The 27673-nt window shown below is 39.3% G+C and overlaps 3 protein-coding genes across 7 annotated transcripts; 1 reads left to right on the top strand and 2 right to left on the bottom strand.

The window, feature by feature from the left end:
• Nucleotides 1-231: 231 nt before the first annotated feature.
• On the bottom strand, nucleotides 232-10726 carry PIGX (phosphatidylinositol glycan anchor biosynthesis class X). Of its 5 annotated transcripts, none has more exons than XM_089509348.1 (7): nucleotides 10708-10726; nucleotides 4763-4898; nucleotides 2928-2985; nucleotides 2546-2687; nucleotides 2059-2272; nucleotides 1555-1655; nucleotides 232-730 (listed from the first exon to the last, which is right to left on the bottom strand). In XM_089509348.1, exons 2-7 carry the CDS (start codon nucleotides 4851-4853, stop codon nucleotides 572-574), a joined length of 765 nt encoding a protein of 254 aa, XP_089365474.1. In that variant the 5' UTR covers nucleotides 4854-4898; nucleotides 10708-10726; the 3' UTR covers nucleotides 232-571. The 5 variants fall into 5 exon arrangements, with proteins under 5 accessions (XP_089365474.1, XP_089365473.1, XP_089365472.1 ...); XM_089509347.1 differs by lacking the exon at nucleotides 10708-10726 and adding an exon at nucleotides 7603-7799; XM_089509346.1 differs by lacking the exon at nucleotides 10708-10726 and adding an exon at nucleotides 6526-6856.
• On the top strand, nucleotides 6442-13243 carry CEP19 (centrosomal protein 19). Its single transcript, XM_089509350.1, has 3 exons — nucleotides 6442-6684; nucleotides 7838-7999; nucleotides 10731-13243. The coding sequence occupies exons 2-3, from the start codon at nucleotides 7870-7872 to the stop codon at nucleotides 11090-11092; spliced, it is 492 nt and encodes a 163-aa protein (XP_089365476.1). The 5' UTR covers nucleotides 6442-6684; nucleotides 7838-7869; the 3' UTR covers nucleotides 11093-13243.
• A 6157-nt stretch (nucleotides 13244-19400) lies between these two features.
• On the bottom strand, nucleotides 19401-27339 carry NRROS (negative regulator of reactive oxygen species). The gene is made up of 3 exons (XM_089509343.1): nucleotides 27209-27339; nucleotides 25930-26041; nucleotides 19401-22707 (listed from the first exon to the last, which is right to left on the bottom strand). The coding sequence occupies exons 2-3, from the start codon at nucleotides 26023-26025 to the stop codon at nucleotides 20752-20754; spliced, it is 2052 nt and encodes a 683-aa protein (XP_089365469.1). The 5' UTR covers nucleotides 26026-26041; nucleotides 27209-27339; the 3' UTR covers nucleotides 19401-20751.
• Between the last annotated feature and the right edge of the window lie 334 nt (nucleotides 27340-27673).

The raw sequence follows: 27673 nt of genomic DNA, 5'->3' as shown, positions 1-27673 counted from the left end.
GCAAAAGTAGAAGTAGCAGTCTTATTTTAAAAAGAGTGATCACCAGCTGTGTGCCTGCCTTCTAGCTTCTAAAGAAATAGTACCTGACAGCTGGAATTTCTACTGACCTCTCATGTGTTTAGGATCTGACCCCACATTCCACAGAACAGCTGTTTTTCTTTAAAAAAATAATCACCATCACCTAGAGACAATACCACCCATAATAACTTAGGCATTCTTTTACAAGACCAGCACATTACATGTTCTTTATTAGTAATATAAACATATCACAATATTTTTTACCCACTGCCATCAAGGAGCTGTGTAAGGAGAGCATGCCCGACTCAACATGCCCTCAGGCTTCAAGAGATGCTGTAAAGCTGGCATGGGCAAAATTCAGTGCTCTTGATGTTGTTAAGACTGCAAGTCCAAGCATCCTTTGTCACTGGCTATTTGACACCAGTCAAATAAAAGGTACTGGACCAGCACCCAATCTGTGATGCTAGGCCAATCATAAGCCTCCTGTGTCTGTCTGTTGTAGTTAGACAGTCTTTTTCCCTATGATGAGCCAGTAGTAAAAACTTGTTTGGTTTCACAGTGAGCTATGGACAAAGGAGAAATGTCCATGTTTCCACAGAGCTGAAAGAATAAGACTGGAACATAGTATTGTAGTAACAAAAGTTCCTGTGCACACCAGTGTTAGGTGATGTTTGAACCCAACTGGTATCTGCAATTTCAATTCGTTCTTAACCTACAATAGAAGAGATGAAGTTAAGAATCAAATAGAATTTGCTTTGTTCAAAACTGACATTCCATATAAGCTTTGCTTTGTGTTCATTACTGTAGGAGGTTTGTCTAGAAATATCATGTAAATATCTTAAATCGATGTTGTTATGTACCTTCACATTGTTTCTGATGTATGGTGACACTAAGGTGAACCTATCACAGGGTTTTCTGTGGATGAGAGTGTGTGACCCATCCAATGTCACCCAGTAGGTCGTCATGACCAAGTGGGGAATCAAACCCTGGTCTCCAGAGTCCAACTCTCAAACCACTACACTAATGTTAAAGATTATTTAATTAAATGTTTTGACTTAACACTCTCTTTCAGCATTTTCCATTTTATAAAGCTCCTAGTACCAGTTCCCTTTACTATACAGTGGGCCCTTGGTAACCACTGGGGTTTGGTTCCAGGATGCCCCGTGGATACCAAAATCCATGAATGTTCAAGTCCCACTAAATGCAATGCATAGTAAAATGGGGTCCTTTATGTAAAATGGCAAAATCAAGCTTTGCTATTTGGAATATATATTTCAACCTTTGAGTAATTTGTGCTGCTGTCTCTCCTGAATCCCCAGGTAAAGGAGGAAATTTGAGGTAGCTTCAGTGCCCAAATACTCCAGGCTGCTCCCACAGTATTCTGGCCCATATGGACGTGGCCTAGGTTGGCATGTGTGGTTGGAGGATAACCTTCTCAATCTACCTGGGCCAAGTGCTGACATTAGTATGGAACAGGCATCTCAGAGTTTTGACAGATTCAAGAATAAGCAAGGGATGAAAGAAATATGAACGTACAGCTTTGAGCGTCACACTATCCCAATGACACATATGAATATTATTCTGGGAACAAGGAGCTTCTATTTCAGCTTCTTTCAAGCACTCCACTGACTGGAAAGCTAGGAAAAGGGAAAATTAAATCCATGAAATAAAATGCATATTGAAGAATCAGATTATTCATAGTTTTTACTTTCTACAGCTCTGAATACAGTGGACCCTTGTTATACGCTGGGGTTTGGTTCCAAGATCCCCCGTGTATAACAAAATCCGTGTATGCTCAAGTCCCATTAAGTATAATGACATAGCAAAATGGTGTCCCTAATAAAAAATGGAACATCAAGGTAAATTTATACTTTTTTGGAACATTTTCAAACCGTGTATGCTTAAATCCGTGTATAAAAAATCCGTGTATAAGAAGGGCCGACTGTACATATTTACATACTTCCTTATTTCCTCCCTTTTTATTCCTCTTCCATCTGTTCCCATGTTTTGTTCCCCAATAAAAAAGTTAATGTCTCTCACATTTCTGGCAATGGATCAGTATTTCTGGACTCTTCAATTCAGTAAAGATTTTTCCATCATCCTTTGCTGGCCGGTGATATCGGCAATGCAAAGGTAATAATGCTCTAAAACAGAAATGGCATTCAGGATCGGGTCTCATGTAAACAAGGATAGAAATGTCAGTGGCTAAGTATTCAGGGACTTCCAAATCTACATTATCTGAAATTACCAATGCCTGTAGAAACAAAACAAACAGAGACATAGTTAACAACAGAATATCATTTCAGAATCACCAGGAGATTTACCAGTCCCTATCTCTTGGTAAATCTTCCCATCTGTAATGTGTAGAATTACTCTGTCACAGATAAGAATAATTAACTACCATATATAAATATTATTTGCTTTCTATAGGAAAACCATGCCTATATGGTATATATAATGGTTAAATATTTTATATCCTGTCATAGATCAGCATTCCCTGACCATGCAAATCAGCTCAAAATCATACCTCAGTGAGATTGTACTTTTGCAAAGATGTCAATTCATAGGGATCCACATATAGTCCACTGGGAAGGTGTACTTTCACTGCCACTGTGCAGCTTCTTATGACTTCATCAAATATACCAAGATTTATCTTAATCAAGAGATCTCTAAAATTTAAAATGAGAAGAGAGACAGAAAGCTCTTTCAATATATTGCTTCCAAATGATACAAATAATCTCAAAAGAATATCAAAGAGTTTTGTGGTCCCATTTAATTTGCCATATCAATTCTTAATATATGATGTAGTATATGTTGCCACAGGGAGATGCAGATGTTTGAAGGATACAAACTATGTAAATACACAAGTAAAAGAAGCACTGTCCAGAATCTGATTATGATGAACCCACCTGTGAAAGCCATCTTTCAAAACCTGTTGCATAACCTCTGGACATTTGTTCTGTGCATCTATTAAGAAAAATAGAAATTACAAGATAAATACATTGAGGTTTTAGCAATCCTGAATATTTGCTAGCAGTACGAAGAGGCCACATCAACACATTAAAATTTGAGTAGTCTTCTGTCTTTAAAAATGGGAGTAGAGTGCCTTTTAAAGGAGAGATGGAAATGAGGAAACTGATATCACATAAAGCAGGAGTGGTCAAAGTGCACTGTGTAGAACAACCCTACACTTTTAAGTTATTTTAAAACTGAAAAAGGTAATTCACAAAGGATTAATTTTTGGATTTATTTTGTGTAAGAGGTCCAGTTTTTTTTCCACAAGTTGAGACATCAGGTTACTTCTGTTCTTGAAAAAAGATCCCTCCTGGGCTTAAATACTGCCAGCACCTACCAAATAAAAATGGCAGCATTGCCATCCTCAGTGGACATTTACAGCAAAAATAGATATAGATGATTGATTAGATAGATAGATAGATAGATAGATAGATAGATAGATAGATAATAAAAGGGGGTGATGCTTAGAGATGCAGTTCTCTGAGGTCCAGCAGGGGCCATGTGTGTCCCCAGACCCTGGGAATTTGCAACCCCAAGATAGTGAGAATTATTTCTTGAAACCATAGCAGACTATAGGACAGGGATAAGAACTGTGTGACTCTCCAGATGCTGCTGAACTATAGCATGACTTGCCATTGGTGATGCTGGCCATAGTTGCTTGCAGTTCAACATCTGGAAGGCCACACAATGCCCATGCCCTGCTGTAGGGTCTAAAACCAATTGCTATTCCCAGCTAGAACAGACCTAGTGCATCAACTGCTGAATGGTAAGTGAACACTCAAGAGGCAAAACCTCATGATAGGATTGCCATAAGTCAGAAACAACCTGAAGGTACACAAAAACAAATGAACACTTATGTAAATCCCATTTATTTAATGGATCCCTGCTAGTTGAAATTAGTAATCAACTTTGGGCCGCCTGGACTTCTGTGTCAGCCTTCCTATTTGCTACTGGCTGCTTACTGGGGTAAACTGGCTTCCGACTAGGTGCTGTTCTTACCTTTGTGATATTTTCTTTAAAAGTGATTTTAAATGCTTTCAACTTGCTTTCAAATTTATTCTGTTTTAAGAGTTGATCTCATCTCAATTTGTGTTTTAATAGTCATCTACTGGTATTTAATATTACAGTGAACTGCATTCTTGCACATTATTGGAAGAAAGGCAGGGTATAAATCCAATAAATAAATAAAACTAATTAAACCAAGTAGCAAATACACTATCCCACTTATCTCCCCACCATTTCCAACAGCTGCACCTACCATTAAAGGAAAAACTACATACATGCCTCTTACTAGAGTACACTGAGCACAGCAGCACCCTAGTTCTGGCTATGTTCTCTTTTCTATGACAGGGAGAGGAAAAGAGTAGCAGAGGTCAAAAAGCAATTGACTGCATTTTCCCCTCAAGAGAAAGGCAATGGGGAAAGCACTCAGATTCAGCAGGAGAAACTGCAGCCAAGGGCTAGTTGTCCACTTCTAGAATATTTAATGTCTGCTATGTTACTCTTCTGGGGTTTTCTTACTGACTGCTGAATAAGGGGTATATCAACAACAAAAAGGGCAGGAAAACAAATTTACTGAATTCTGAATATAATCTACTGCAATAGTACAAATATCTTAAATCAAAATGTAATAGTATATCCATAAAGGATAGTTAAGCAATATCTGGTGCAGCATACCTCCAATGAAGTAGTGCAATGGTTGGCATACTGCTTTATGAAGTTTACTTACCAGATAGTTTCAAGGGGAAGGCAGATTTCAACTTACACATGTATTCTGGTACGCACACGAAGAAAATCATCCATAATGGAAGGATGGCCATCTGAAGGAACAAGCTCTTTTTCTACTGAGGCATCTCAGAATAAAACTGTAAGGGAAATAAATCACAATATAACAACTGATTTCCCTGCATAGTTTAGAACTCTTTGTGCCAGGAGCCAGTGAAGACTGATCTAAGAGAACTCCATAAATGAAAATTCCCATAACGAGGAGATTAAATAGAAAAACATTACTGTTTTCTGTGTATGAGCCAATGCAGTGTAGTGGTTTCAGTGTTGGACTACTGCTCTGAAGACTGGGGTTCGATTCCCAGCTTGGCCATGAAACCACTGGGTGACCTTGGGCAGGTCACATACTCTCAGCCTCCTCAGGGAAAGGCAATGGCAAACCTCCTCTGAACAAATCTTATAGGTTTTCCTTAGGGTCACCATAAGTCAAAAATGACTTGAAGGGACATAACGACAACAAAGCATTTTCTAACTTCTAGATCATGAGAAGCCAAAGGCTTTCACGGCTGGCATCTATAGTTTTTTGGGTAGGTTTTTCAGGCTTTGTGATCATGTTGCCTGACACAGAAGTCAGCGGAGCTTCGAAAGCTTACAATGTTTATATTGTGCATTTCGGTTGTTCCAATAAAGATATCACTGTTTGGTGGATTTTGGATGTTAATGGACTTTGCTATATGGCCAACATCATGGCTATCCCTGGATCATGTCTTAATCATGGGAACACACCAGGCTGCAAACAGACTTAGGTCCAAAACACACGGCAGAAATAATCCTGCCTGAAACAGGTTTAACTTCCCTGGCTCAATGCTATGGAATCCTGGGAACTGTAGTTTTGTGAGACATTTAGCCTTCTCCCTCAGAAAGCTCTGGTGCCACAATAAACTACAGTTCCCAGGATTCCCTAGCACTGAGCCAGGGCAGTCTCAAATCAGATTATTTCTGCAGTGTGTTTTGGACCCATGTTTAGAAAAGTTCAATTGAAATCAATAGGAAGTGACTGACTGAACTGGTTTTCTTCAGGGAAGACTAAGGCCCAAAAGACACTGCAGTTTGTTGCGATTAACAACAACAACAATAACAACAAAAGGAAACAACAACAACAATAAAGAACATATTATTACCAAAAAGTTAAAAAGTGGGAAATTAAAGGGGAAAAAAGGAAGTTGAAACAACAAGAAATGGGGAAATTAGAGGAGGAGTCCTAGATTTAGGTTCAGCGTTTTATTTTCATTTTGATGTGGTAAAAATGTCTAGAAAGGCATAATTATATAAATATGGAGTTGTAAAATAGAGTGTAATTTTGAAAAAAAACAAGGCCCAGGAATAAGATACTAAATAAATTAAACAAAAAGGTTGTTTTTGGAAGACAGCTTTGAGGAAATCGACGAGAAGATCTACAGAAAAAAAGACGATCAAGAAAGCAGCATGGAAAGAAATTTAATTGCAATACAGAATGTAAAATAATATGTAATATTATAATGGAGGGAGTCAATAGAGATTAAAACAGAAAAGAAACAATCCACTTTGAGAACGCTTTAGCTGCCCTGGCTCAATGCTAGGGAATTATGGGAAGTGTAGTTCTGCGAGACACTGAGGCTTCCCTGTCAGAGAGCTCTGGTGCCACGATAAACTACAATTCCCACAATTCCCTCGCACGGAGCCAGGGCACAGAGGGCGAATGACCCGAGGCTTCGCTTCGGCGCCCACCTTGCCTCACGCACTGGGCTGCTTCTTCCGCCAGCGCCTTAGGCCCCCGACCCAGGCCTTTACCTCATTCGCCTGTCTGCAAAACAACCACCTAGAATAACAGCCTGCTGCTGCCTGGACCGCTTCTCCTGTCATCTCCCTGGCAAGTCACGGAGGAAGGTGAGCCGAGAGGGGGCGGGGAAAAACAACCACGAAAGCGTCCAAAGCGTTTCCGGGTCTCCTCGCGACAGGCATCTGCTTAGACACCAATACCGGGGGGGCTTATTGGGGAAGCGGCGCGGAGAGGTTGTTATGGTGACGGGGAAGCGCGGACGCTGTAATTCAATGGCCCCCAAATGGTGGCCTTTAAGGGATTTTGGACTTCAGCTCCCAGAAGCCTCAGCCATGTTGGCCAACCATCTAGGATTCTGGGAGCTGAAGTCCAAAATCCCTTTAAAGAGCGCAGTTTGGGGGAGCACTGTTACAAAGGGTTGCAGTGGTTACCCAAACTGTGTCCTTTAAGGGATTTTGGACTACAGCTCCCAGAAGCCTCAGCCATGTTGGCCAATAATGTGGGATTCTGGGAGTTGAAGTCCAAAATCCCTTAAAGAGCACAGTTTGGGGACCACTGCCAGCGTAGTCCATGCACACTTCAGAAATAATCCCGTTTGACACTGCTATGGCTCGAGGCTGTGGAATTCTGGTAACTGTAGTTTGTTGTGAGCTCTGGTGCGACAACAAACTATGGTTCCCAGAATTCCACAGGACCACACCATTGAGCCATGCCACTTAAACCAGATTATTATTATTATTATTAATTACTGCTAATATTATTTATATTCTGCCCCTCTACGAAACGCAATTGGGGTGGCTTACAACATTAAAATATACATTCCCAGACCATCATTCTCACCCACCCCCTTAAAATAGAATTAAACAATTTAAAATTAACACATACTTAAAATTTACAATAACGATAAACAGTGGCTGATTTCTCCAGTGTGAATACAACCGAAGACAGCCTCTGCTTTGAGAAAGGCCCTTTTAAAACACCTCCTTGCCTCGTCTTAGTGGGCCTTATTGCGTTAAAAAACAAACCTGGAATAGAAGCCCGTTTATTGTTGTTTCTCCATGAAGTTGAGGCCCTTGCCTTCCTTTCCAATGGGAAAAGTATGAGAGAGGGTCATAAAAGCGTCCCTTTTCCTAAGCTGGGAAAATCCGTTTGACCAAAGGCACTCTCTTTTTAACTTGCCAGTGTTTGCTTTTAACACTAATGAGGGTTTTCCTGATTTAAAAAAAAGATCAAGGTGTTGTTGTTGTTGTTGTTCCCTAGGCACAAATGAGTGACACATCTTCAGACTGAGGATGTCCTTAGTTGCTAAGAAGTGTGGCATCCAGTTGCAGCCTCCCTCCATAGTTTTGATCTATGAAGATCGGCTCAAGAACAGCGTGCGCAAGCGCATCATGCCAGTTCGGAATTTCTCCAAGTTTTCAGGTACCGCTTCCTTGTTTTGCTACAATTACTACTGTTACTCCCTAGGGTTTAGACCATTGGTCCCCAAACTGTGCCCTTTAAGAGATTTCGGACTTCAGCTCAGCCATGTTGGCTAATAGTCTAGGATTCTGGGAGCTGAATTCCAAAAGAGCACAGTTTGAGGACCACTGATTTAGATGCTGGAGTTGGAGAAGGTCTCCAGGGCCCCATACAGACAGGCCAAAATAAAGTTGCTTTGAGTCACTTTGGAGGTATGTTGTTTAAATGACACATGCATCTTAAGAGGCCAGAAGCTGTGACAAAGCTGCGCTCCAGTCCTAAGTACTGGAGCGTGGCTTTGGTGCAGCTTCTGAACTCTTAGGACGCATGCATCTTTTAAACAGCATACCTCCAAAGTGACCTGAAGCAGGTTTATTCTGGCCTGTCTGTACAGGCCCCTGGTTTCTTATACAGTGGGCTATCATGGGGTTTTCTGAGGCTGAGAGTGTGCATTATTGCTTAATACACGTAACACATTCAGCATCTCATTCAGCATACTAAGACAAACCTCATCTGAACAAATCTTGCCAAGAAAACCCTTGGTTCGCCTTAAGGTCGCGATAAGTCAGAAACATCCTGAAGACACGCAACAACGACAACTACAACAACAACATTTATTTGGTGAAAGACAATTATAATGAGGGAGGGGAGCACAACTCTTACATAATATCTCCCTGCTTTTATGGGAAGGTATATGTTAAGATGAATGTAGCAATGGGGCTGATCTATAAGTGCCTTCCCAATGTTCATCACACATATACTTACTCATTAAAAATCATGGTTCTACAAATTTGAAGAAGCTTTCTCTGCACAGTGCTGATTGGCTGGACCTCCAAATCACATGATTTTACTTTATACTTTACATTTAAATAATTTTCCCACTTTTAAACTAATGTAATAAATGAACAAATAAGTACATGGATCCTGAATACCTACCTAAAGCTCAGAGGCCTGAAGCGCAGATTAATTGCTAAATCACTGATTTCATTCACACGTATATTGGTAACATGAGAAGCAATCTCTCTCCTTTTGCAACTGAGAGACATTATGTGTACTCTTTTAATACAACCTCTATAGATTAAATTGTAGAATTCTACTTTAAAGCACAACAAAACATTCATAAACAAAAATTTAATGCTTAACTCCTAGGGCATAACTGATAATGGGAATAATTTTTCATAGTAATCTTAGATTCTCTTTAGGGCAACCTCTATTCATCATTCCAAAAAGAACAGTGCATTTTTATCAGGTTCGTGCAACATTTCTTCCTCCTATTTGGTTGTTGTATCCTTTGTGTTATCCTGCAGACTTGGAACAACTGCACCATTCCATTGTCGCACTGGTCAGCTGTGAAACTGTCTTTCAGGATAGATATTTAGGAGGAAAAGATGTTGAGGACTGAAAAAGGCATGGTTCTCCACCCCTGTCTCCTCAAGACTGGGGATTACGGGTTTAATCTGTATCAGTTTGGAGCTCACTGTCATCACCATCTGTTTGCCTGGACTAACAGTTCATGAACAGCAGTATAGTCCAAACAGGCAGATTTAGCATCAACACTCCATTTAAGTCTTAAATATTGTAATCTTGGGATTTTTAATATGAGAGAATGAGTAGGCAAATGGACATAGTTATATACACTCCCCTCAGGGAAGAGCATACTTTTCATTGTCTAAGCACATAATTTATAATTAACATTGCTTATAAGGCACCACATCTCTTACATCATATTGACATCTTGGCTCACATCAGTTTGAGGCAGCCATATAGTCTTACGCTTGTAAGGAATTGAACATATTACATATCTTCTGTAGGTGTCAAACACAGTCATCCATGGAAAATAATACTCTGTCATGTGCATTACAATCCATTGCAGTATATGTAACAGGCATGTATCTATCTATATAAAAAATAATGTTTGGCAACAGTGGTTCTCTCTTCCTTTCTTACCACAATTTTACAGGTGATTGCATTAGCCATCAGATATTAGTAACCTTTTTGTATGAATGCAGTATGTTTTGTTCAGTTTCTTTCATGTGAAATAGTAATTTGTTTACATTATATTACATAGGTTGTTGTTATTAGTTGACCTCGACTCATGGTCACCCTGTTTCTGATAAATCTCTGACCCCCTCTTCTCCACTGTTCTGCTTAGGTCTTGACTATGGTCTCCGTTCTAGTCAATAGTTTATCCAGGGTACTGAATATCTTTTACTATTTTGATTTCCTCACTATCTAGGTTGAACCTATGTAGATTCTCCATGGCAATTATTTTTGTTTTCTTTATTTTCTGCAGTAAGGCTATCTTTGCACTTTCTTCCTTGACCTTCCTTATTAATTGTTCCAAATCCATGGTGTTTTCTGTTAGTTACTGCAGTCTTTTGTGTCTCCCTTTTTTGTGGATAGGGATGAAGTTTGAACGCTACCAGTCTGTTGGCCACCATTTTGTTTTGCATTTTATATAGTACATTATACTATTTTTCCTTATCAGCTTTGTTTAAAGTTAAATTGGCTTCAAGCTCGGATCTAGATGGTACGCTGCTATATTTTGGTCTCCTATCAATATACCGATTCTCAGTGATTTCCTACACTATCAGAACTTGCTTTAGGAAATATACATTTAAATGTATAATTTCTAAAAGTTGGTAGGGTATTTACCTTTTTTTTGTTACCTGATTTTTCTCCTTTGATGCAGATTGCAGCAGGGCAGCAGAACAGTTAAAGAATAACCCTCGACACAAGGCTTATTTGGAAGGAGTCTCCCTGGAACAGCTACAAAGGTTATACCGTTTATTGAGATGCCACCTGGAGGGACAAAGTCTGACTCAGAGTTTGGAGCAAATTAAGAAAGAAGAAACAGTTGATCCAGAAGAAGACCTGAACAAACTGGATGACAAGGAGTTAGCTAAAAGGAAAAAAATCATGGATGAGTTGTTTGAAAAGAATAGGAAAAAGAAAGATGATCCTGATTTTGTCTACAATGTTGAAGTGGCATTCCCGCAGGATGAGGAGCTTGAAGCCTGTGAGTGGGACACAGAAACAGATGAGGAGTTTTGATCCAGAAACAAGTTCTGGGTTTATGATGTCTGGTCACACTGGGAGTGGCTGGTTACTTGTCAAGGGGGACAGGGACGGCCCCTTGTATCTGAACAACAGAAACTTGAATGATCTTGCAAATCACTGTTGTCATTTACCCTGTCAAATTAAATAAAAGCTTTTGCTTTTCTGGGTTTTTAAAAAAATGTTTATAACTTGATATTTCAAAACAACTAGACCCAATCATTTTTATCAGTTTTAGGCTAGTTCTTTCCTTCAACACCACTAGCCCTAAATAAAGAATTAGCCCATCTCAACAAAATTTCAGTGAGTGCCAGTATCAGGTTTAAAAAATCCTTAATAGACTAATACTAGTATTCTGTTGGTGATGTGTCAGTCACACTACATATATAGGCCAAATTATTCGCTATAGCGGAACAGACAAATCCCACTGACAAAGGCAGAAGCAGGATTACACATTCAGCTATGTTATGCATTGCAGTTATGTTTTGTGCATTGTGCTTATGCATTGTACATTGCACACAGTCATTGACATGTGTTGTACAATGTTGTTATTCTCCATGAGGGTTGCTTAGTGCTGGTGCAGAGTATCTCTGCATGCAAACATTTACTCAGTGCTGAGAGGATGCTGAAGGGCAGTGTTACTGTACAAATAGTCTGATTTATTATTTCACCCTACAGCTTGATCAGTTAGCTAGGACAGCAGAGATTTTTAGCTGAACCACCTTGTTTTATATGTTGCTTTTTTCTTTTTCTTTTTTTAAAAAATCCATCTTATTTATAATATATCATGGGCAAGATTCAATTTCTCATGCACTTGTGCAATGGTATTTATTTCTCTTCTCTGCAGCTCTTGTACCCCTCAAAATGAGTCTCCTAGCCTATGGTGCAGCTTTTGAGGGCACACTGTAAGAGAATATAATTGGATTTCACCTGATCCTTTTTTACATTATTGCCTTCTTCATGAGGGAGGACTCAACATTATAATGAAAACCTTGTTGGAAACATTTGTAAAAGGAAGGATCTACAACCCTGCAAAAATGTGATGTCCATGTATCATGCCTCAGGTCTAGAAGGATGTTAGCAAAAAATAAAATTAAGATTGGGAAACATAATAGTCATGTGTTATTTCACTTTTGAAGGGTGACATGTACTACTAAGTGCATTGCTCATCACAAGAGGAAATAACATAATCAACCAAATGCCTCGTGTTCCAAAGTATATATGCACCTCCTAAATAATATGGATTTGTGAAGAACTAAGAACAATTGTGGTAGAAATGAACTCTTTCTTTGAAAGTAGTTCTTTCTTTTCCTTACAGTCTTTTCAGGAATACTGTAACAACATTTCACCACAAGAAAAAAGAGTTGGGGGACATGACATTAGGGAAGCAGAAACTTATGAAAGTTTCCTAAGATCATTTCCATCTTTGTTGATATCACTTTGGTATTCCAGGAGCAGGTGTTATTCATCCAAACAATTCATGCTCCTCAGCAGGTAAGAGGAGCCTGAGTGCTAGCAGCCCCCTGTATTGACAAAAGAAAAGTAAGCTTCAACCTACAGTACACATTTTTCCAATATGCACATCTTAGGGCAGGTTGCTCTCTAGTGTTCTGTTCTACAGGAACACATGCATAAAAATCTTGAGGAAAGAAGCAGTACCTGCCATCCAATAAATTCCTGCAAAGCTTTGAAGTCTCTATTTTGTGTAGAAAGCCTAATTAGCAATGTAAAATCCCACACACAGAGAGTTCTTAGCCCATTTCTGTCTCTTGAAGACAAGGGGACAGTTCCTCTTGACCCCTTTAAAGATCCTGGGGTGTAGTTAAAGAAGTGAGCTACAAGGATATATGAAGACACTGATTTTATCAATATATCACTAAATAGATCCATCCAATATACCATATGAGCAATAATGTATGGATAATTAAAATACAAATTCAAGAATATTTAACATTTGGTCTCCAGAGGGCAATGTTATAAAGGTTGAAAATGTATACAAGTCAGGTTTTGTAAATTTCTGTAATTTGGTGAAATCTTACATTAATCATCAAAACTACCGGTATATCTGCGTGCAGAGCAGATTGGAAATAAGATACTAAAGTGTTATTACATGTTGTACAGACTCTGGTCATCTAAATAAACATGAGAAGTGGATAAATGCTATTGATTCTTCTTACTTGATTTGACAAATTTGTTATATGCCTTCAAGTCATTTCCAGTTTACAGCCACCCTCAGGCAATCCTACCATAGGGTTTTCTTGACAAGATTTGTCCAGAGGTTTGTCATTGCTTTCTTTTGAGACTGAGAACACATGACTTAATTAAGGTCACCCAGTAAGTTCCAGTGGCTCAGCAGAGATTTGAACCCTGGTCTCCAGAGCTGTAGTATAGTCCAGTGCTCACACCACAATACCACACTGGCTCTCTCCACTGAGTAATATCAGTTATGATTTAGGAACCAATAGTCAGCAGTCACATGAATTATTATTAAAAGTACCTACGCAAACCACTACTCCACATGGCTCCCTTCAATTAATCTATCCCCCCCGCAACAACTTGCAATAGCAGCAATAGCAATAGCAACTTCATTCATATACCATTTCATTCTGCCTAAGCAGTCTCTAAATGGTTTACAACTGTAAGCTAATTGCCACCCAACAAGCTGGGTACTCATTTTAGCTACCTTGGAATGATGCAAGCCTGAGTCAAGCCTGAGCTCTTGACTGGTAGTGAACTCGCAACCTTGCGGTTTGTGAGTGAGTGGGCTCTTTTGCCAGTCTTTTTCAGTAAGGTCTTATCTGCCCCAACTCACATTTCAATATTTTTTAAACTAACAACTTGTAGCCTCTGTCTTTCCTTATGTAATGTGTTCTTTGGTGATATGTTTTACTGAATATATATAATGTACTTGAATACTGTCCTATTTTTGTGTGTATATGCATGCATATCTGTCCACCTGAAATCCTTGCAATCTAGGTAGCAGAGGAATAATCAGAAGGCTGAAAGCAGAGAGAAATTTATATTTTGTTCTACAGAGACAAACTTTTGAAAAAGCAACAATAACAAAAAGCATGGCGTTTTATATGTGGTTGTGAAGTCAAATCTACCACATGTCCGCATCAGATCCATCCATGAAAACATATGCTGTGCTACACATATAAAGGATGATTTTAAATGGATGGTACAAAACTGAATAAGAACAGCTTTGCTTTTGCACCATTCCTTTTGAATCACCCAGTATAACAGCAAGCTTGTTCTCTGAGTATGGATCTTTAGATAGACAAAATGATGCCACACATAAAAGAAATGTGGGGAAGCCAAAAGCTTACAGAAGTACCACAGATATTTAGGAAGAAGCCCTAAGGCTTCTAAGACACCTGTGATCACAGAATACTGGCCAACCATTGGTATGGGGAGTAAAACATCAGAGAATAGAACAAAATACCCTGCAAGAGGACATGGCTGGTTGGTACTCTGAATAGAAACACTCTACACAACATGTTATAGCAGATCCCATGTATGACAAGAGCCAGGTTGTATTAGAAAAACCTAGGTATTTCACCAGGAAGAATGATATTTCCCTCTAGCAACCACAACTGTGAGAAGAAACACAGCAAGCTTGGCAAATAAACTGGTCAAATACTTTTGGGACTTCAGCAACATGGGAAGGGTATTTTGGATGTTTTTCATTCATAAGAGTGCTCTTAGTCAAAACTGACTTCATGGAACAACAAATGTGGTGGGAGTTTTTTGTTTGTTTACTTTTAGACAATTTCCAAGTTATAAGATGATACTATACATTTTTAAATTTATATCCACTTAGTTAGTTTATGTTGCATTATATTTTTTCAGCTTGTGTAGACAGATAAAAAGTAAATACTTTCTACATGGCTTCAAAATCTTAATTTCCCCCCCTAAACTATGACTTCCATTAATTCCCTTGGTGAGTGCTACAGTTATATTCAGCTTATCTACTTCCTATTAATGGGTTTAAAGTTTCTGTAGCTTCAGTTTGCAAATAAATATTTATTAATACTTGAACTATCCTGAGGAGGCTTTCCTTTCTTTTATTTCTGGAATGTTGTTATTGTTATTTTCAATTTAATAAATTGTAAATTATTCTTTAAGACCACCTCTTCTTGCAGAAGGTCGTGAGTAATTGTCAGTCCGTTCTTGTTGATTCTGGAGATTTCCCATCTATCCAGTTGGGTGATCTGCCCATTTCTATAGTCTGTCCATTTATAGTCTATAAAACAAATGCGGGTTTTGTAATGTAGAATATATGTTAACTGTTCTCCATGAGGCAATAACATTATGTGTCCCATGCCTCTCTACTTTACCAGTGCTCTTTCAAAAGATCCCAGAAAACCACTGAAAACGGTAACAATGCCATTACAAAAAGACAGATTGCAATGTGAGGTGCAAAGCAAAAGCCACTGAAAGAGAATATAAAGAACTTTTGAGGCATATGCACATTGAGGCATCTCTCGAAGGTTAGCCAAATGCAAATGTAGAGGGTGACATTTACCTGGCTGAATGTCATTTTTATACCAAACATGGCTAATACAGCTATATTCAGATGTGAATGCTTGTTGAAACTCTAGAGGTCTGTGACAAAATGGAACCAAATATAAAGTCATGTTATGGCTGTTAAATGTTAAAGTATAAAATAGATCATACCTCCATGTGAGCACCCAAGAAACTCCCACCACCCTATAGTAGGCAGTCTCCATTCTCATAAAGTAGAGCCAGCCGGGGAGTACAACACACCAACCAATCATACTGAACAGCTGTGGTCTTGTAGTGATTTGGGACTCTGCCATCAAACAGAGGGGTTTCAAAGTCCTTGTTAGCATCATGGCTACATGTTAAGAACTGTCCAGTGGAATGAGTTAATTTGTATTAGTGACTTTGATACTTTTTGCATTAGCTTAGGAATTTGATGCTAGGGGGAAAAAAGAAGGCTGAGAACTGACAGGGGAGTAAATTTTTCTATGTTGATAACCTGTTCTCATAGCTTATAAGGGACAGATGGGTCACACCTGCAAGGATAGCCTTATTAGAATTAGTTTTGGGGTACAATCCTTCCATTGCTTCTCTGCTATCATCAGTCTTATATTTTATATAAAGATTATTGGCACCAAAATAATTATCGGGAGTCAAAATGAAAAAAATAAAAATAATAATTATCGGGAGGCCTGGAACTGCATCTGGAACTGCATCTGGTCAAACTTCACTGCCTGAGCAGGGCCATTTAAGAGCAGAGCTATCCACAAAACAGTGGTAACTTTATTTGACCACCAAAATACACAAAATACATACTGAGGTTGAAACATAACAGTAGAAAAGTGCAATGATTAACGTGTTGGATTTGAATAATCAGAATGAAAATAACTATATGTGCTCCAGAAAGATGCCTACAAAGCACATGGCTCTACATGGTTCAGCCACTGCCTTCACAGAGCTTCTTTTACAGCCTCTCTTGTAACTGATGTGGTTTCCCAAACGGTATAGTTTGATCAGATAAAATTAAGTTCTTTTGTTTTTCTCCCTAACCTCCTACTGATTTTCTGTTGGGCAATTCCACATGCCCATATTCTTTAACCACATCCTGAACTGAAGTTGCTTTTCCCCTAACAAAAGGAGAACCAGTTAGTCCTTGCTGCTCCTATATGTGGTAGAGGAACCAAACACTTCTGCCTAATAAGGGAAAGGAGGCACAGCCATTTCTGGCTTCTCCCACTGATGTTAAATGAAACTGTTGAGCACATGCTGAAAAATGACATGCTATACTGTTTCAACTATTCTAGAGGCAGAAACCGTGCTACCCTAAACCATTCTGAAGACCCTAAACCATGGTAAAAACAATTGGGATGACAGATGTCATAAATTACATTCAATCTCCCTTTTAGCCAGTTTTAAAGTTTAATAAATGTCTGGTTAGTCTAACTACTAGTTCATTAATTAAAAGTCTGCAACCCACATAGCTGGATGCTATCAGTTTGTTCACTGCATACTATACATGCAAAACAAGTAAGTCTCAGAAACCTTTCTGTAGCAGGGCCATCATAGCTTTAAGACACAGAGCCAGCATGATGTAGTGGTTTGAGGGTTGGACTGACTCTGGGAACGAGGGTTCAATTCCAGCTCTGCCATGAAACCTACTTGGTAACCTTGGGCAAATCACACTCTCTCAGCCTCAAGGGAAGACCATGGCAAATCTCCTCCGAACAAACCTCACCAAGAAAACCCCATAATAGGTTTGCTTTAGGGTCACCATAAGTTGGAAGGCACACAACACAAACACACACCTTCATTTGCACTGTGTACAGTATTGTTTTTTGGTAACTGGAAACCTGCTACTTTATTTTAGAACTAAAAAGATGACCACAATGTGTGCATGCATCAACATGGGCTGAGGTTTTCTCAACATGTGGTTTTCCTTCCCATAAACCTCTACCACAGAGAGGCCCTTTTATTTGCTAGGCTAGTGTCAGTTTGCTATGATACAAAAGCCCTGCTCCAGTACTTCGGCACACACATCTCAGTCAATTTTTTTCAGTGAGGCAATAAGGTTCAGTGGGAAATTTTTAATATATTAATCAAGACTAAAGCAATCCTGCTCTTTATTACTGTTCTCAAAAGCCAAGTTACATAGAAGTTGAAAATTACCACAGCAAAAAGGTTAAAATGAAAGAATAAGGGGTGCTACATATTATACAGTGGACCCTTGTTATCCACTGGGGTTTGGTTCCAGGAACCCCCATGAATAACAAAATCCATGTATGCTCAAGTCTCATTAAATACAATGGCAAAATGGTGTCCCTTATATAAAGTGGAAAAATCAAGGTTTGATACTTGACATTTATACTTTTTTTTAAATATTTTCAAGCTGTGGATGCTTGAATCCGTATATTAAAAAAATCCGTGGATAAGGAGGGCCAACTGTATATCTTGGCGTACAGGCTGAATGGGAAGATAGTTCCTTTCTCCTAAACCAAAACAGAAGATTGCAGAACATTTAAAAACTTCATGCCAAGATGTAGCAATGCCTATGGTGGCAGACTTTCCTAAAGGTAATGGAGAAAGTGAAGCCTCTGAAGCTAAAATGAGTACCCAGTTTGTTGGGGGCAATTAGCTTACACACTGTAAACCACTTAGGAAATTCTTAGTTCACTGATAAGTGGTACAGAAATGTACTTGCTATTGCTATAGTGCAAAGTTGAAAAAAATATTATCAGGTAAGAAAAAAGATCACACATTCTACAATCTAAGAATTTCTAAACGAAATACTCATAACAGAAGTAGACCCTTGTGGCAAAAGGTCAAAAGAAATTAGTCTGGAAGATAGCGTATTGCATTCCTTTCCTCTAGAGAAGCGTCTGTGGTCCTTATTTACATGAATAAAACTTTCTCCATGTTTGAATCATGCCTCCATTCTCCTTACAACTTTATTGGCTCAGCTTTTTCCCTCATTTATTTGCCATACAATAGTGTGTCCAAGATGTCTGGACATTTTTTTAAGCACTCTCTTTTTAATGCCAGTTTACACAACCACATCAGATAGTGTGGAGTATTCCACAGAACAATTCATACATTTGTCACCAGCACACAACCAAGACAGACACATCTGCAATGGATTCTAGTCATTAAAGGACAAAAATTGAAAGCTGCCACCACATTTATACCTCTCTGTGTTTCTTTTAAGAAATAGTAGTATTCAATGAGATAAATGTGTGAATTCTGTTTTATCAGAAAACATCATAAATTAATCCAACAGTATCTTTGTCGCAAACTGGGTGAAAATATAAGCTTTCCAATAAAGTGTACAGTAGTCCACAAAAACCTATGTTAGAAATTTCTTTTTCCCAATTAGTCTCAAAAATGCTTCTGGATTCTTTTATGTCTTTTTAAGAGAAAGGTTCAACAGTAAATAAAGACTTGATAATCAGAAAGGAGTATTTTATTATATGGACTTCTTTAAGCACTGTGGATGCTTCATCACCTTAACTAACCAGTGAGGAGTATATTCCTATTTGGAATATTGGATAGCAATAGTGTGTTGAGCGAAAAGGACAGTAAGGCTGAGAAACCAAGGTGACAAGATGTCTTACCTGGAAAAGCCTCCAATCATATCTCTTGATTTCTAATACTTAACATACTACACATTTTACTTTATTTTTTCGAAACAATGTGTATAGCCTTAAAATGTTCTTCAGTGATTCTGAAGATCTTTCAGATACTGTGAACACCTTTGTTAACTGCTGTATGCAGTTATTGGCTATATTATCATAGCTGTTCAGTTGCTTCTCTGAAGTCCACACTATAGGAGAATTACTACATGCATGTTTATTTCACTCACATATAAAATGGAGGGTGAGGTGGGTCTACTCTTTATAGTGTAAACAAGGTGTGGGGAATGCATACAACTCCAGATATTGTCTTGCAACTCCCATCAGCCATGGCATGCATAGCTAATAGGAAGAGTTGCAATCCAACATTTCCCAGTTCTGATTTAAACTTAAAGGAGCAGGCATGGGCAGGGAATAGAGCCCACTCACCCAGCCCCTGTACTGCTTTAAGTCTCCACTCTATAGGTACAAAACATTAACCTTATTCAGTAATTATCTTTAAGGTTAAGTAAACATGCAAAGAAGGGAATGTGCTAGCTCTTCTCCATTGCAACCATGAAGGTTCTTTATGCAAGTCAGACCCATGGAAATTCAGGGTTCAGAATCATATGGTAAGCCTCCAAATGAATAAGGAATTATGTGTTTCAGAATTCTCTCTTTTCACACATGCATAGCACAGATAGAGAGGATTGGGCTAGCATGCTCCTCTTCTCATATTTTATTTAAGTCCAAGGAATGCAGCGGAACAAGGCTACTATCTGACTTGGTTCTAGCATTAGATCCAATCTTGAGAAACTGTTTGAAAAGAGTTAATTTTACAATAGATGATTACCAATCAGCAAGCAACTCCATACACTATCTTCCACTCTGTTCCAGTCTGCATGTGTCTTGGTTTCTCCATATTACATTATTCCCAATTTGAAATACACAAAGTATACTATGATTCTTCCTTCATCTTCCCAAGTTGAGAAGTCATACAGTAGCAATGCAGTGACACCCTTCAAATGTGAGCAACTAAAAATGTGTGTAACCTAGGAAAACAGAGAAGCCCCTCTCCACATCCCGTACATCTTTTAACCTGTCCCATTAATGTTTGCATTTAGTGTGTGAACAATATTGTATACAGAGAAAAGAAATGTTCCTCTAAAAAAAAGGCAAGCTTTGGCTTTCTTAAGAATTCCATGTATTCAAACATGTATTCCATGTACACAAACATCATAATTAATTGTCAGGATAAATCTTTCACACCTGCATTTCTTTCCTGGAAAGGACTTTTTTTCCTATTATGAATCAACTTTATTACTGTCTAGCATCCTTCTTCACAGAACTTGCATTAACCACCAACCCTTCCAACTACATCAGAAGAATTCTCTATGCTAGTTGGACAGCTTCTTATTGCCACATATTGTGACATACTGGAACCACATCTGAGGCTGCAACACCTAACAGGTTATTTTAATTTCCCCATCCTGCCTAAGCCTGTTCCTGAGGCACAGTCTCTTACTTCTTCTCACCACCCAGAAGTCAATATGAACTTGATGTTCTATATCTGCTCTTTACTATTTGAAGAAATCTTTGTCTGAAAGTAAGAAAGATTATGCCAGAGGCAACAAGTAGGGCCAAACAGGTAGGAAGAATGAGCACCAGATAAAGCAAAGTCATATCTGCTGTTAGCCACCTGCAGTTCTGGAGAACAGATTCTGGTAGATTTGCTGCACTAAAGAACCTGGAAGAGTAGTTACAAGTGACTTGACTCATGTCTGCAATATGTACAGTGCCAAGGCTTTGGAGATTATCCCACCATCCCAGTTTACAGCAGTCATAGCGATTCTGGCTGAGGTAGATCACACGCAAATTCTTCCCAAGTTGATTTTGTATGGCATGCTGAGGTAGGAAGCGAAGGCGATTTCTCCTAAGATCCAGAGTATGCAGTCTTAGACTTGATAAAGAGTCAGGGAGTCCGGTCAGAGAATTTTCAGACAGATCCAAGTCTACCAATTTTTGAAAAGCAGAAAAATCTATCTTTGCACTTGGAACAAACAGGCCAGTCTTCCGGAGAGAAAGTACCTGCAGGGATTTTGCAGTATCTTCCAGAGGACCCAAGCCATCGCGTAGCACCTTGGGGTTGTTAGATAGGTCTAAGTGTATTAGGGAGGTCCCTTTAAAAGCATGCTTGCTCAGTACCTTTAATTCACACCCAGCTATGAAAAGATTTCTCAAAGAGACCACATTACTAATATTTACACAGTCCAGGCTTCCAGCATCATGTGCACTACAAATCTCTATTGGGTTCTTACTGAGGTCAACTGTAGTGATTTTTGTTGTGTAGGTAAATATTTTAGCAGGTAATCCATGCAGTCTATTGCTGTGTAGATTAAGGCTCCTAAGGTAGTTTAAACTACTTCTAGGACCTAAGTTCAACTGTAGATCTGAAAGCTGGTTATAGCTAAGATCCAAGTCAATAAGACTTTTCAACAATTCTTTCTCCTGCATATCTAGTGTCTTTAAGCAGTTGTGACTGAGATTAAGATGCTCAAGGAAAACCATCCCTTCTAAAAACCAGTCTGGAAGATACCAGAACTGGTTCCAGCTCATGTCCAGAAAAGTCAAAGAAGAGAGATTGCTATGGTTCTTTTCTTCCCAGAGTTCGTGGGTGGTGATGTTGGTTACAGTGCCATCCAGAAACAGCAGCTGCACTGAGCTCTCAGAATGATTATAAAGATTTCCATAGAAGTTCAATTTGTTGTGTGTTAGCAGCAAAGTTTGCAGTTTATTTAACCTAGGCAAGAGTGGGAAGAACAGGAGATGGTTAAAGGAAAGGTCTAGTGTTTCTAGTTCAAAAGCAGCATCATTCTCTGCAGTCAAGAACCATTCAATGTGATTGTTGCTGACATTTAGAATCTGAAGTTGCGTCAAGTCAAATTCCACAATACAACTGATATAGTTATAGGCCAGATTAAGCTGCTGCAGCCCTCGCACACCTTCAAAAGCACCAGCCTCAATCTCAAAAATGTAGTTCTGTTGTAAATCCAGGTGCCACAAGTTAGGCACGTTCTTGAAGTGAGAGTCATCCAGCCTCATGATGGCATTCCTGGCTAGAGACAAGAATTCTAGAGAGGGCAAGTGCTGGATCAAGGTACTCATCATAACCTCAGTGAGCTGGTTTCCAGAGAGGTCCAGCTTCCTGAGAGCAGGTAAAGTTTTCAGAGCAGCTGCTGTCACAGAATAGCCCATGGCAAGGGCATTGTTGGCCACAGATAGGTGACTTAGACTCTTGGTCCCAAGGAAGGCACCGGGTTCAATTACCTCAAGCTCATTGTCACACAAGCTGAGACTTTGCAGGGCTTGATACTGCATTAAAGAGTCATTCTTTAGAATCTGTATACGATTGGAATTCAGGAAGAGTTCTTCTGTTCCAGCAGGCAAATCTTTTAAGATGTAGCTCAGACTCTTTTCATTGCAATATACACTTCTCTCTTCCTGAAGGGAGAAACAAAGAGATATTTGGGATACAGTAGACTGGCTGCCTGCTAAAAGTGATAGAACAGTTCAAACAGAACTGAGTACAATTGGCAAAACGTTATTCTAAAGTTGATGGAGCAGGATAAGCAGCTGCTTAGTAATCATGTAGGGGTTTCTTTGTAGGATGTCATAGGGTTGGATTGATTCAGGCATGTGACATTGTCAGCAGCACCAAAGCACAGCCCTACTCCTACATCACCACGCGAACAACCTACATGCAATCAGTGCATGAAAAAGGTCTTCAGATTCTGAAAGATCCATATTTTTGTGTGTGAGAACAAATTTCCATGGAGGATATTGTTATAAAACTTAAAGAGCAGCACTACTAAGTTATACTAAATGCCTATCTAATTCAGCATTTATTTTCCAAAGTGAAAAATCAGGTGCCAATGTAAGGCCTAGAAGAAGAACATGAATGCAATATCATCATCATCCTCATGTTCCCAGCAAGTAGTTGTGGGAGGCATACTCCCTCAGATACTGGAGGTGATATAAAACCATATCTTCCTTCCTTGCAAATCTGTATAATCTGAGAATTAGATTGTAGTCTCTCATTCTGAACAAACATTCAAGTTTAAACGATGTGGAAAAAGTGATAATGCTAACATTATGCTGTTATCAGAGACACTTCCTGCTTTGCAACTTTGCAGGAAATCATAAGTAGGTTCATCCAGGAGACCACAGTGCCTTGTGATTATGTCCACTTAATATAGATAGCATTTGTATAGCAAAAGTTTTCTTGTCTATATTTTGAGCCACCTATACATTCATAATGGGCTATTCTAGGAGCAGGAAATTTGGAGTTAAGTAATATCCACAAGGTTACAACTCTCATAAGTCATAGCCAGCATAACCAATGGTAGTGGGACCAAAAACACTTTGCCCACTCTGAACTATGGCTTGATCTACAAAATCTTGTAATTCCATTTTCATGTCAATGATCATGATTTGTGATATGATCAGCAATTTTTAACAAATAAACTTAACTGTCTTTTAGTTGAAAGAGTAAAAGAATCTGATAAATTCAAAGTTTGCCAACTGTCCAATACCCTGAAATAATTCATAACTGCTTCATACATTGGCATAGAATTAATGATAGATACATTCACAGTTATGTTAAGATTGCACAGTGGTGCAGTGGTTAAATGCCTGTACTGCAGCCACTCACTCAAAACCATAAGGTTGCGAGTTCAGTATCAGCAAAAGGGCTCAAGCTTGACTCAGGCTTCCATCCTTCCGAGGTTGCGAAAATGAGTACCCAGATTGTTGGGGGCAATTAGCTTACAGTTATAAACTGTTTAGACACTGTTAGTTTAGTATAAAGCGATATATAAATGAAGCTGTTTGTTTTGCTCTAATGTAATCCTTATATGTATCTTTTCTAGGCAGTACAGTGCGCCCTTGTTTTACGCAGGGGATCCATTCCAGACCCCCCTCCACTGCATAAAACAAAAAGCGTGTATGCTTGAGCCCCATTACAAGTAATGGAGCTCGTGCTTGCGGTGGTATGTGGCGGCGGCAGCACGTGCCATTGTTTCTTCTGGCGCACAGTGCCAGAAGCAGCAGCACTGCTTTCAGCATATGCTGAAAGCAGCGTATAATGCGCCTGCGTATGACACGGGCACACTGTATACACACAGTAACATATACAGTAAGGTATGTGATGAAAGTTCTATATAAGGGAAATCTGTTATGTCATATTTGGGATCTCTTTTTACTTTGTTTGATGTGCTTGACATCAGCACTCCCAAAGATCATATGATGACTTCATTGTTTCTTTGTATTTGTTTTGTTTTGTTTTGTTTTTCAGATTTCTTGATCTTATAATCACCTTCAACACCAGGGGTGGAGAACCTGTGGCTCTCCAGAAGTTGCTGGACTTGCATAATCTGTAGTGAGCATAACCATGGTGAAGGATTATAGGTGTTTCAGTCCAATAACACTTAGAGGACCACACATTATGCAGCCCTGTAAGATGAAGGATATGTGGGCTTATATTTTTCAGAGGAAAACTAAAAGTGGAATGAGTTAAAAGTTAAGAGTATGCCTATTTGTCGTTGTCCCCCCTCCACACACACACCCTAATTTGAACTCTGGCACTGATACAGCCCTGCTGGCAGAATGCATATTTGATTTTATAGGTAGGCAACCTTATGTACAAACCATGCTATCAAAATGGCAACAGCTCTTTTCAGTTTAGACTGGGATGATGAGCCAGAGTGGACCAGTGGGATCCCTGTTCTTAGGAGCAATCAACCCCGTTGGATCGTGGTTTATAATGAAAAGAAGATTCCAGCTCTCTCAAGTTGCATTACTGATGGAAATTTCTGTCTCAGGATCCTATCACTGGTGGAACTTTTCCCAGAGCTTATATGCCTCTGAGTTCGTGTACGTTTGGAGGAGAAAGAAAAGAAGGCATCTAACTCAGGACTAGGGCATTTGTGGCCCTGTGGATAATTCTGGGCTACAGTTCTGGTCACCCCTGGCCATGCTTACTGAAGCTGATGGGAAGTGAGGTCCAGAATTTCAGTGTTTTCAAACAGCATTTTATGCCCAGGATGGTTTATAATGTGTTCTGCTACTCAAAGAACACGAGAGACACTGCAAACTGGGTCAGCCAGAAAAATCAGCAGTAGCAGAACACATTAAAAACCATCCTGGGCATAAAATGCTATTTGAAAACACTGAAATTCTAGACCATGCCAACAACTATCAGGGCAGAATGCACAGAGAAGCCACTGAAATCCACAAATACCGAGACAATTTGAACAGGAAAGAAGAAACCCTGAAAGTAAATGAAAGTTTGGCAACTAGTCCTGAAAAACACCAAAATCAAGACTCAGCAAGTGTAAATGAAAAACATCCAGGGTCAGGAGGGGGGGATTTCCAGTAGACAATGGATCACTAATCAAATAGACACCCTGAGGCCTTGCCATTCAACAACCAACCAGCACACAGATTAACATGTAAATCACTTCCTCTCAGCCAAGGGTCACACAGTATATATATCCCCACTCACTTCCATGCCAGCATTCTCTGATTATGCCAGCCACAGATGCTGGCAAAACATCAGGAATAAACTCTTCCAGAACATGGCCACATAACCCAAAAATCTCTTCTCTTTGTTGCTTTAGAAACCCCATACAAAAAGGCAGCATTTAACAGTTCCAGAACACTCACTAGTTTGCACAGGTGATGATAGGCTGTAGGTTTGGTTCCCCATCCTGTATCTAGGAGAGCGACAAACAGGGAGATGCTCAGAGCTATAAACGCCATTTCAACAGCCCACCTCCTGCAAAAGGAAGCAAAGCAGGAAAAATACATTTAAGAAAATATGTACTGCATTTTTTGGTTAAGTTTTATTTCATTTATATTACTGAAAGATCTAGACAACTCCTAGGAGGCATATATTCCAAGGCCTTGTTACAGGTCATTTTGAACAAATACTTCCTGTCAAACATTTCCTATCTCCTAGATGAATCAAGCTCTGATAGTAAATATTTCCTTTATTTCACATGTTTTCCCCACATATGATATTCTGCTTTACATGTTCAGTACACTAAAAGCATAAATCTGCAGGACCTGAGCAGAGCAGTAGAAGGATAAGGGGTTTCGGAGATATGTCATCCACAGGGTCACCATGAATCAAAGTTGACTTAAAGGCAGTTAACAACAACAACATCTTTAGGTCTAAATACAGTTGGACCTCAGTATCTGCAGATTTGCCATCTGCGGATTTGAGCATCCATGGGTGACAAACCCGCGTTGTCCCCAATGGCAGTGTATACAAGTGGCTGTGCCACCATTAGGGACTCTTGTTGCCCCCAATGGCACATGGCCATGCCGCCATTAGGGACACAGCACAAGGCAACTTGAAGGTACATACACACACAAACACATGCAAAACAATCTTTGTTTAAATAAAAAAGGGAAAAAGGGAAAAAAGGTAACTCAGTGGATTCAAACCAGAAGGGTTTTTCCTCTCTCATCTATCTTTGGCTGTGACTCGGAACATTATCTATTCTGAGATCCTATCCTTTTCTGTCTGTTCCTTGACATAATAATTTAGAGTTTTAAATGTTGACCACCTTGTGCTTTGCTAACTTTCTAGTCTTCTTCCTGAATACTTGACTATGTGTAACTCTTCAAAGATGTTGAACAGTCAGAGCAATTATCTTTCAGAGTAAAATATGAATTTTCCTTTTGTCAGTAAGTAACTCCTGTCTTGCCTTGTCTCTGCTCTGGATATCACTTGAGCCAACTTTCTCTTATAGGCTCCTACATCATATACTGCATGAAATACATGGAATGGAAATAATATATAAGTTTCTCAGTTAACTCAGTCATGAAAGATGCTCTTCAGTTCTAAGCAGCAGTAGATGCATTGGTCCCTTTGCTTAACATCTGCCATCATTTCTTAAGGCAAAGAATGGAAACACATTTTGGGGTTGTTACTCACCCTGTGGAGCAATGTGCTCAACTTTAGGAAAGTCATTCTGTTCCAGCGCCTGTCTTCTAGTCTTTCAGGATCTTAAATAAATTAATTAAATAAAATTATCTGCTTACTCTCACTTAGCATCAGATTAATATAGAACTTGCGGAAGGAACTAACGGAAGCAGCCGTCACATGGACCATGGTGGAAGCTGCAAACTGCTTCACCCAACCACCCTCCCCCAACCCCAAGCTCAGCAGTTGCACACATAAAGGTTGCCTATACACAAGTCACTTGAAGATTAGAAGGAGCCCAGAAGGGGAATAAGAGGAAGGAAGTGGTGCAGGGTGAATTTGTAGCCGCTCGCTGAACCAAGGTGACCGCTCCCCAGTGAGGACTTAGTTTCCTTTCCTATGAACAGCATTCAAATTCGTGTAGCATCTTAAAAACTAAATGGCATAAAATTTTATGGATTAGAATTCATGTCATAA

The sequence above is a fragment of the Sceloporus occidentalis genome, unplaced genomic scaffold, assembly GCF_023333645.1.
Source record: "Sceloporus occidentalis isolate IW3139 unplaced genomic scaffold, rSceOcc1.0.p SCAF_2, whole genome shotgun sequence".
Classification (NCBI taxonomy): Eukaryota; Metazoa; Chordata; class Lepidosauria; order Squamata; family Phrynosomatidae; genus Sceloporus; species Sceloporus occidentalis.
This window is presented reverse-complemented; position numbering and strand designations above follow the sequence as displayed.

What these genes read in the sequence shown, in the direction of transcription:
- PIGX (XM_089509348.1), bottom strand. Translation starts at nt 4,853, where the DNA reads ATGGCCATCCTTCCATTATGGATGATTTTCTTCGTGTGCGTACCAGAA. An exon ending in CTTCCCCTTGAAACTATCTG is followed by an intron (nt 2,986 to 4,762) that starts GTAAGTAAACTT and finishes TTTTCTTAATAG; the next exon opens with ATGCACAGAACAAATGTCCA. An exon ending in ATAGTGTGACGCTCAAAGCT is followed by an intron (nt 731 to 1,554) that starts GTACGTTCATAT and finishes CTTCTATTGTAG; the next exon opens with GTTAAGAACGAATTGAAATT.
- CEP19 (XM_089509350.1), top strand. Translation starts at nt 7,870, where the DNA reads ATGTCCTTAGTTGCTAAGAAGTGTGGCATCCAGTTGCAGCCTCCCTCC. An exon ending in GAATTTCTCCAAGTTTTCAG is followed by an intron (nt 8,000 to 10,730) that starts GTACCGCTTCCT and finishes CCTTTGATGCAG; the next exon opens with ATTGCAGCAGGGCAGCAGAA.
- NRROS (XM_089509343.1), bottom strand. Translation starts at nt 26,025, where the DNA reads ATGGCGTTTATAGCTCTGAGCATCTCCCTGTTTGTCGCTCTCCTAGAT. An exon ending in ATCATCACCTGTGCAAACTA is followed by an intron (nt 22,708 to 25,929) that starts GTGAGTGTTCTG and finishes TTCTCCCTTCAG; the next exon opens with GAAGAGAGAAGTGTATATTG.